Source organism: Chinchilla lanigera, unplaced genomic scaffold (genome assembly GCF_000276665.1).
Source record: "Chinchilla lanigera isolate Chin_1 unplaced genomic scaffold, ChiLan1.0 scaffold00084, whole genome shotgun sequence".
Taxonomy (NCBI): domain Eukaryota; kingdom Metazoa; phylum Chordata; class Mammalia; order Rodentia; family Chinchillidae; genus Chinchilla; species Chinchilla lanigera.
In genome coordinates, this window is record NW_004955485.1 from 9,650,877 (window position 1) to 9,660,166 (window position 9,290).

Consider the following 9,290-nt stretch of genomic DNA (forward strand, 5'->3'; position numbering starts at 1 on the left):
TCTGTGTTTTCCTCCTCCCTTGGAGAGCTGAGTTGTAGCCCCAACCCCCTTCCTTCCTTCCTCCCTCCCTCCCTCTCTCTCTCTTTCTTTCTTTTTCTGAGAAAGTACTATACTGAATGGCCTGGGCTGGCACTGAGTGTGGACCCTCCTGCCTCAGCCAGAGTAGCTGGGACTGTAGGTGTGCACCACCGTGCCTGGCTGGCTCTTTGTGTCTTTATCAGTTCATGTAGCAATATGCTGATTTGATTGATTTTTTCCAAAGAACTATTTTCTGTTTCGCTAATTTTCTGCACTGTTTTTCTGATTTCATTCCTTTCTACTCTCTGTGAGAGCTGACCTTTTTTCTCCTCACAGGTTCCAGCTCCATTTCCAAGGCCGTGGGCCACACTTCACTCACCCCTGATGCCTGCAGCATCCGGCCTTCCCTGGGGCCCTCCTGGGGGCCCTCACCAGGGACAGACCATAGGCAGAGCCACAGCCCCTGGACCCCAGGCAGGCCGGGCTTTGTCTGTTGGCCCTGGGACAATGCCTGGTGAGTGGCCTCCATTAGTTGTTATACTGAATTGTTTGGGGGATAATGACAAGAAAAGTGTACGTGGTCAGCGCAGTTTTTTTTTCCTGATTATTTTCCATGCTTGGTTCAATCTGTGGATGTGGAATCCAGGCATAAAAGTTATTAAAGTAAAAATCTCAGGAAGGCTACCCTTGACCTCCAAGTCACTGCAGCCTGCTGAGAGCACAGAAGTCAGTGGTTCAAGGAGGACTTGTCTCCCTCTCCTCTGTTAGCTTGAAAGACTGAGGGTTAGCACACGGTTCAGTGGTGGTGCACTTGCCTACCGCGTATGAGGCCCTGGCTTGCATCTGTAGCAACACGTGCACACACACCCATGCATACACATGCACATACGCACACACGTGCGTGCACACAGCTGACATAAAAAATGTATTTTAGAAGGTGTTTCCTAAGAGTGTGGGAGCTCTGCCTGGATGGAGCACAGAAGACGCAATGCCTCTGCCACCTATGCTGCTCAGACTGGTAGAGAACTTGGGCTTTCACTGTTGTTTGTTTATTCATTTTTGGGTTTTGTTTTTTAATTAAAATTTAGAAGTTTTTTTTTTTAGAGAATTGGACGTCTGAATTCCTAATACTATCCTTTACTAAATTTCTAATACTGTTTCTTAGGTAAAAGCCTTCATGCTTTTTGGTAATATACCAACATACTTATGTTGGTCATTTCAATCTTATATTATTATTTTGAGGGGTCAAATAGATATATAGTTAAAAGTACTTAGTAAATTGTAGCTCTCTATATATGTGTGTTAATATTATTATATGTGTGTTAATTATTATTGTCACTTTTAAGGTTTTGTTTTTTGGTTTTTCTTTTTTTTTTTTTTTGAGGTGGGGAGGTTTCAAGATAGGGGGTCTTGCTATATAGTTCAGGCTGGCCTTGAACTCAGTATGTAGCCCAGGCTGGTCTCAAATTCACAGTTCTCCTTCCTCAGCCTCCTGAATGCCAGGATTTCAGATGTGTACCACCATCTGGCTTGAATTTTTTTTTTTTTTTTGTCTTTTTGAGGCAAGGTCTCATTGTGTAGTTCAGGCTGGCCTTGAACTCATTATGCAGCCCAGGCTGTCCTTGAACTCAGGGTAATCCTTCTGCCTTAGTCCCAAATGCTGAGATTACAAGTGTGAACCACCAGGCCTGGCTTGAGTTTTTTCGGAGACTGGGTTTTGCTGTGCTGCCTAGGCTGGCCTTGATCCTGGGCTCAGGGTAGCTGGGTCTACATGCCTGTGTCACCATATCTGGCTTATTTTGTTATTGCTGATCTATTCCTCCCTGATGTGCCCTGAGTCTTTCCCAGATTGAAGTTTGGCAGCAAATGACCTGTTTCTGTTCTGCTTTAGCTTTGTCTCAACTGCAACTGTCAAGAGGGCAAAAGGCTCAAGTTCCAAAGCCCGTGGAGTTTCCCAGAACGTGGCCTCTTCTTGGTCCCCCTCTACCTATGACACCCCCAGACGTGATTCAGCCCGGTTCTGCCTCCCTGTCTGAAGCACCGAGACTACTTCCTCTGACTCCTGTGCTCCCAGCCCCTCCTGCTGGCTTCCCACTGCTGCACCCCCATGGAGGGCCCGGTGCTCTGTGTCCTGGTGCCCTCCAGTGTGCGAGCACCCCAACTCCTCCAGGTCAGTCTCCTGCTCACGTGTCCCTCTATGGGTTTCTCTTCTTTTCCTTCTCTCTCCTCCACCACCCAAGGAGTCTTTTTTTCTCAAGCCAATGAACTGGGTCCCTTTGGCGGGGAGAATGGCCGCTAGGAGTGTGGCTAATGTGCAGAGGGAGGTGGGGGGTCTCTGGCTAAAATAATATTTCAAACCTTCAAACCAGAACTTTCCATTGTTCCTGACTGTACCCCTAAAAACTCTTGCTTTTTTATTTTACAGGACCTCAAGATTCCTGGAAAGATTCTCCAGCCCCCAGGGGAAACTTTCAGAGTGAAAAGGTGAGTGCCTCTTTCCTCACTCACCCCTTCGTATAGTTGCCAGTGATCCACTGTCTGGTTCTATCCACATTCAGCTCCACCCTTCCCGTTCTTGCAGTGACCTCCCTCTCCTCCCAGTTATCCTTCTGCCCTCTGCCACTCTTTCTCTCCCACATACATTCATCTGGCTTCTCATTTCCTCGTTCTCCACCCAGTACCGTTTCCTGCCACTCCTCCAAACCAGGAGCTTTGGAGCCGCTCAGCCTAGACTCCTGTGCTTTTCTTTCTCTCTTCAGCTGCCGGAGACATTTATGCCTCCGGCACCAATCACTGCTGCAGTTAGGAACCTCATCTCTGAGCCACCCCATGTCCTTCCAGCACAGCTCCCTGTCTCCAGTGTGAATCTTGCACCCCCCGGAGCTACAGGGGAACTCAGCTTGCAGGTGACAGGGACAGTGTGTTCCTCTTCCCTGGAAAAACTTTCAGCCCTCCTTGGGTGTAGCAGAGAGGGGATGCTGGAGGTGGGCCTTATTCTTCAAGGTAGTGTCAGCCCTGAGCTGAAGGCATCCTTACTGCAGAGAAGGACAGGGGCCCTGACCCCAGCTCTGCCCTGCTTGGGCAGGAATAGGATGGCCCTGAGTCCCTGAGGACTTGGCTGCCTGTCCTTTTTCCCTGTTCCTTCCTTCATTAGCAGCCTCAGCACCTGCCTCCTAAGAAGATGGAAAGGAAGGAGCTGCCCCCAGAGCATCAGTCCTTGAAGGCCAGCTTTGAGGCACTTCTCCAGCGCTGCTCCTTGTCTGCAGCTGATTTAGTAAGTGTGGATCTTCTGCAGTGCTCTCCTCACACCTTCAGCTGGCTCCAGGACACCTTGGGTGTGACCAGTTCCCTCACTGTCCCTGGATACACTGACTGCAGCTCGTCCTCCTAGAGTGTCCATAGGGAGTAGGGGAGGCAGCTGGAGTGAATTCTTAGTCTGGCTCCTGGCTAGCAGGAAGCACAGGAAGGAGGGTGGGCCAGCAGGAAGGAATGCTGCTGCTCATTTGCTAGTGAGCCAGTACCAGCCCTGGGCTTCTTTTTTCCTGTGTGAAATGGGGGAAGTAGCATTGAACCTTGCTAGCTTTAACCTACCCCTGTAACTGTCCAGGGACTTAGACCTAAGGAGGGCTCTGGGTCTGTGTCCCTCTCAGAAGACAAAAAGGAAGCTGGATGAGGCAGCCCGCCGCCTAGAAGGTCTCTACGAGAAGCTGTGTGAGGGGGCGGTAAGTCTCGAGCATGGCTGCCCTGTGCCCTCAGCCTCTACCCAGGCATTCCACTGCCCACAAACATGCCTTGCCCGACTGTGTGCTGGAACATGAGTGTTCTGTTATGTATCCCACACTGCCAGGGTGGGGCTGGGCCCCTCACTAACCTCAGTCAGTCCCTCCACAGCTCTCACCGCATGTTGTGGCTGGGCTCCACGAAGTTGCCCGGTGTGTGGATGCAGGAAGTTTCGCGCAGGGCCTGGAGGTCCACGCCCAAGTGGTGGGCTGCAGCAGTTTCAGTGAGGTGTCCAGCTTCATGCCTGTCCTGAAGGCTGTCCTCACCATTGCGCATAAGCTGCAGGGCTGAGCCAGGCAGCCTTCTGCCAGAAGCCACTTCTGCCGTCACTCACTTCCTGCCGATGGAGTTTATTTCCCAGTCCCTTCCCCTACTGCCCTGCCTGTGAGGTTCTAGGGTTGGTGCCAGCCAGCCAAGGGCCTGGTTTCCACCCACTCTTGCTTGGGACCTAGGGTCCGACCAAGGAGTCCTCTGTTGGGGGCAGGGTGGGGAGCCAGGTCTTCTTGAGTGCAGCACTGAGAGCCCTGCCCCAGGATGTACGCCCTAGGGATGTTCTGTTCACAGGGCTGAGCCATTGTTTCCAAGTCTACCTCTGCTGTGACTCATCTTACTTGTCTTTTATTCTTCCCTTCTGGGGTTTATGAGCCTGACCTTACCTCTTCCCTGTCTCTGATTTTCTGTTTTTAGGCCTGTGTTCCCCAAGGGCTGGTAGCGTTGGCTGCTTGTCATCCTATGAACAAGCCTTGATGTGAGGGATGGGATTTGGGCAGAACCAGAGGGAACTCTGGCCCCTTTAAGTGGAACTTCTCAAGTGCCAGCATTATTGGGGGGTGGCTAGGTTAGAGGGCAGCTGGAAGGATGAACTGCCTTTCACTGGGAGCTCTCTTAGGTTAGAAGATGGGAACAGAGGGACCCCAACCTCCTGGGAAGGGCCCTTGACTCCACCTGCCTTTGAGTCTGGCCCAAGCCATGGTGATAAGCCCCACCTACTGGATAGGAGACCAGTTAGCAGAAGGCTGACTTTGAGCACTGCTTCTCAGGGCTTGGGCCTTTCTCCTCTTCACCTACCACAGATCTCAGGGCTGCTTTCTCTGCAAACTGCATTTGAGGCACTGATGTATTTAATAAAACTGCTTTGGTTTGGTCTGTCCAGTCATCTCTCAGATGGTTGCCTCTGGGGGCCGATTTTGCCATTACCTTTCTTTCAAGGTCTACTGGACCCTAGTAAGGTGGGGAAAGGCTGGGGCAGGATGAGAGGTCAATAGAGTAAGGATCTTTTTCAATCCGCTGCCGTGGACTTGCCCGCCACATTGCCATGGGTACGTACTTGTATGTGTGTGTCCCCTTGTCCACCCAGGCCTGATGTTAGCTCCAGAGTGTTCTCCACACCGCTTCAGGGCTGAGCTGCACAAAGGCACTGGGTGTGAAGCCAGGGGATACTGGTCCTAATCCTGTTGTCTACCCATCGTGTCTGCAGGCTGGATGTGTGTGTTTGGGAGGGAAGGATTGTTAGGCAGTATTTGTTTGTAAAGCCACTTGCTCTTCAGATAATACTTGCACTAACTTCTATTGATGAAGCAGTGTGAGCCCCAGCAAAGTCCTTTCCCAAAGTGTCTTTGAAGCCAAGAGCCTATTGAAGGGAAGAAAGGCTGGGAGAGGGGATTAGTTTGTTCAGCAGCTGTGAATTTCAGTGGGAGGTTGATGAACTCTGAGGTCTTTGTTTAAATTAAAGTGAGGGAGAAAAAAGCCGCTGCTGGAGCAAGAGCCCCGCTTGGGGCCCTGAACTAACACAAGGAGAAGTCTGAGCCGCGGGGAGCTGTGTATGAACTGGGAAGACTTTTCCCAAACACTTTCCGAACGTCGCTGTGAGCGGAGAAGGGGCGGAGTGGCGGATTAACATGTGAAATGAAGTTTTCACTGACTCCAGTGGGGGTAGAAGGCTATTTTAATGGCGTTTTGTTCCCCTATTTTCTCTTCTTGAGCTCTTTAGAGATATTGTTTTGCTAAGACAGGCTTTCTTCCCCCTTCTTTCCAGTCTGAGGATTGGCTCTATGGGAGCCAACATAAATATTTCTCCTCCAGGAATGTGGGTTAATTAAAAGGAAATGAATGAGTGGAAGCATCCAATCCAGACCCACAATAGGCGAGTGCCCTGGCTTGCCCTCCCCGCACCACCGGCAGCACCACCAGCGTGCCGAGCACGGCCTGTCTCTCCGTCCTAACCGCAGTCAGGCCAGTTAAGCCAGGGGTTCTTTTCACAAGAGCGAGCCCTGCCTGTGTGCAGGCTCATAGGCCAGGGCCAGGAAGGAGACGGTGTTTGCCCACCCTAGCTGAGTTCTTGTCACTGCTCAGGCCCTCCCTCTGCTTCTGCCCCCAAGAAGAGACGGATGGGCTCCCAGAAACACCTGGGAGGAGGGCGGGGCCTGGGATGCATTACTCACCCCAGTGGCATACAGTCTCCCGGCATCTCTAAACCTGTAAGACACATGACGTGACTGCCGGATCTAAGGTATCTCCCCAAGCCACGGTTCTGGAGTTGGCCACCTCACTGCAGGTTTCTGAGCGTGACACAAGGACCCATGAGTGCAGGGTGCTAGTGTGTGTTTCGTGTGTCTCCACTCCAGTGTTTCCTGAGCAAACAATAAAGGGGGTGGGGGGCATTACAGACCTAAAGTAGCTCTGTGACTCCTCTTTGTGGCGCTCAGGCAGGTCTGGCATTCATCCCCCACCTTGGGAGACAGAATTTCCTGACAGGTGACGTGTCTAAAGTGCTGACCCGGGGTGAGCATACTGGGAGCATTACAAGTCCACCGCTGTGCTGGGGTGCAGCTGCGCTTTGCCACAGCTCCTTTCCCATTTCCCAGCTGCCTTGCCACGTTTTCTTCATGCTCACCATCAAGTTAACACTGGCAGATGGGGCAGCTTAGTGAAGCTGTTGCTTGACCAGGGAAGAAGGTGACGTAAGAGGCTCAGATAAGAGCTGAAGGAATGAGGAAAAGACCTTGTGCTAATAAAGCTGGACACAGAACACTGAAAGACCCTGAAGAGAAGTGTGCCCTATGGTGAGGAAGGGAGCCACTCCCAGGAAGCTTCAGTAGGACCAGAACAGCTGCAGGGCTGGGGCCAGGGGCCTGAGGGCTGGCCTGGCACTGGCTCAGTTTGGCCTAGGAGAGTCCTCATCCTGCTCAGCCCCCCGAGCATTGGTTTTGTGGCCTCTGCACTTTCTCCTACCCTGGGAGAAGAGGGCACAGACCAGATCTGCAGAAGAGCTGCCTGGAGCCCAGGAGGCTCAGAGCCAGGGAGCAGGCTCAGGGGAAGACCCGTGGGCTGCAGGGAGTCAGTGCTTCCTTCTCTGGAGCCCTAGTTCACAAACAAGTCCCTGCTGAACGGCTTTTCTCTGAGAGTGGAACTGGAAAACTCCAGCTCCACAGCAGCAAGCACCTGACCTCCGAGTGAGAAGGAATATATCAGAGGAAGACGATGTGCATGATTTCTACCCTTGGCAGATTAGCCTCAATCAAGTCAGGCTAACTGTGTAGGCATCAGGGAAGCAGCTATCCTGCGGAGGCGGGAGGAATGAGAGCGCCTAGGGGGTGAAGCTTTTACCCCACACTCCTCTCCCTGCCTGCAAAGTGAGTTTAGTGCCTGGGGTGGGAGGGCGGCACATACCACAGTGACTGCGGTAAATTAAAGGTCAAGGTGCTGAAGTTAGTATTAGCAACAGCTTAACGTCCGGAAGTCTCCTCATTGAATGAAGGTGTCCAGTGCCTATTGAGAACCAGCTTGTCCCTCCTGTGGTATGCCTTCAGAGGTGCAGGCTAGGGTCCAAAAGGGAAACTGGGTTTATTTACCTCTGTGTTGGCTCCTTTGGGGAAGGAGAAAAAGTGAAGATTGGTTGCTAGGAGGAAATAGACTAGGAGCAGGGAAAGCTAGCTTTGAAGGGCAGGAAATGCCTGGTACTCTGTCCTTGCAAGTCCCCAGGCCTCTTGACTGTGTGTGGAGTATTCTGGGTGATTGAGGCAGTCACTTTCCGCTGGTGAGGCCCTCCATGAAGGGGTGAAGCAGGGGTTGGGAGCCTGGGCCTCCTTCCCATGTTCAACCCCTGAGCCAGGAACCAACTCCGAAGGCATGCTTGTTCAAACCCAGGCCTATTTCCTCGTTTCTGCTTAGAAATGGAGGAGGGAAAGTGCCAGACATTCGTGTGGAGTCTGCGACAACAGGGGCTCAGGAGCAGTGGCAGGGCACTGGAGGAGGAGAGTCAGCGGCTGGTGCAGGCGTGGTGGCAGACAGCAAGCGGAGAAATGCTTGGCTTTACCTGCACCTGCGAGGCTGAGAAGGGTCCTTCCTCTCCTAAGGCTTGATAGGGAGGCCAGGCCTACAGCATTAGGGACCTAGGGGCCGGAGGCCTAGACTCTTCCTAGCCCAAGGAGGATGTGTAGCTCGGTATCAGCACAGTTCTCAGACCTGCTTGTGAGCTGAGAGGACGCTTCGGACCCAGCTCTAGGAAGAGAGCGCAGAGGAGCCGGAAAACCCTCTGGCAAGTGGCAAGCTTCGGGGAGAAGGCAGTCTTTCCCTCGGGGTCTCAGCGTTTGGGAGCCCCGGATCCCGAGGTTCCCCTAGTCCTGGAATCTCTTAACAGAAGCCCAGAACAAAGGGGGAGGAAGCAGGAGAGGGCCTTCAGGGCTTCAGCCCCAGCCCGGGCGCCGCGCTTCCCCGCGGCCGCTCCGCGCGGCTGCAGAAGAACTTGGTGACGCGGCGGCGGCACTGCTCGCAGCGGACGGCGCAGCACCAGTGGAACTTGCAGTTACAGCTCGTCACCGTCTCGGCGCGGCGCTCCTCTACCGCCAGCCCGCAGTCCCCGCACAGCCGGCGGCAGCTGCGGCGCTCCCAGCGGCCCAGCGCGCGGCCGCGCCGCAGGCACTCGCGGCCCTCCGTGCCCAGCAGGCCGAGCGTCTTGTTCTCCAGGCAGTAGTCGGGGGAGTCCTCCAGGTGCACCAGCTCGCGCGTGGAGATGGCGCGGAAGGTGTCGGCGATGGCGCCGCGGCCCGCCGCGCTGTTGCCCGCGCCCTGCAGCAGGTCCACCTTGAGCGCCGCGTGGTACTTCTCCTTCAGGTGCGCGCCCACCTCGCGGAACTCGGGCAGCTGCAGCCAGCAGGTCTGCGTGGTGCAGCTGCCGGACACGCCGTGGCACTTGCACGCGCGCTTCATGGTGCCTCGCACTGCCTGGGGAGAGAGCGCGGTGAGCGGCGCCCGCGCGGCTGGCCGGGGGCGGGCGGGCGCGGCTCACCTTGCGGCCAGCCTCGTTGTTGTGCAGGTTCATGGCCGCGCGCGCGTCCTGCCCGGTCTCCAGCGCGTCCACGAACTGCTTGGAGATGGCCTCTCCGAAGCCCACGTTGTCGCTGCAGCCTCCCCACAGCCAGCCCTGGCCCCCTGGAAAAGTGGGAGCGTGGCTGCGCGCGGCTGCGGTCGCGGGGAGCGCGGGGCCGGGCCGG

The 9,290-nt window shown here is 54.3% G+C and overlaps 2 protein-coding genes across 11 annotated transcripts in view; one reads left to right on the plus strand and one right to left on the minus strand.

The window, feature by feature from the left end:
* Sec31b (SEC31 homolog B, COPII coat complex component) overlaps positions 1 to 4,950 on the plus strand; it is a 39,948-nt gene extending 34,998 nt beyond the window's left edge. For 6 of the 10 annotated variants that reach the window (XM_005403906.2, XM_005403909.2, XM_013504059.1 and 3 more), the window contains 7 exons: positions 355 to 532; positions 1,910 to 2,188; positions 2,444 to 2,502; positions 2,778 to 2,924; positions 3,173 to 3,292; positions 3,669 to 3,740; positions 3,910 to 4,950. In XM_005403906.2, coding sequence (XP_005403963.1) covers positions 355 to 532; positions 1,910 to 2,188; positions 2,444 to 2,502; positions 2,778 to 2,924; positions 3,173 to 3,292; positions 3,669 to 3,740; positions 3,910 to 4,089 — 1,035 coding nt within the window. In that variant the 3' untranslated portion in view covers positions 4,090 to 4,950. Of the gene's footprint in view, positions 1 to 354; positions 533 to 1,909; positions 2,189 to 2,443; positions 2,503 to 2,777; positions 2,925 to 3,172; positions 3,293 to 3,625; positions 3,741 to 3,909 lie in introns of all 10 variants that reach the window. The other 4 variants (XM_005403908.2, XM_005403911.2, XM_005403910.2 and 1 more) reach the window with 4 other exon arrangements.
* Positions 4,951 to 7,555: 2,605 nt separating this feature from the next.
* Positions 7,556 to 9,290, minus strand: part of Wnt8b (wingless-type MMTV integration site family, member 8B) — a 20,940-nt gene continuing 19,205 nt past the window's right edge. The window contains exons 5-6 of the mRNA XM_005403912.2: positions 9,086 to 9,228; positions 7,556 to 9,021 (exon numbers count right to left, since the gene is read on the minus strand). Coding sequence (XP_005403969.1) covers positions 8,476 to 9,021; positions 9,086 to 9,228 — 689 coding nt within the window. The 3' untranslated portion in view covers positions 7,556 to 8,475. The remainder of the gene's footprint in view (positions 9,022 to 9,085; positions 9,229 to 9,290) is intronic.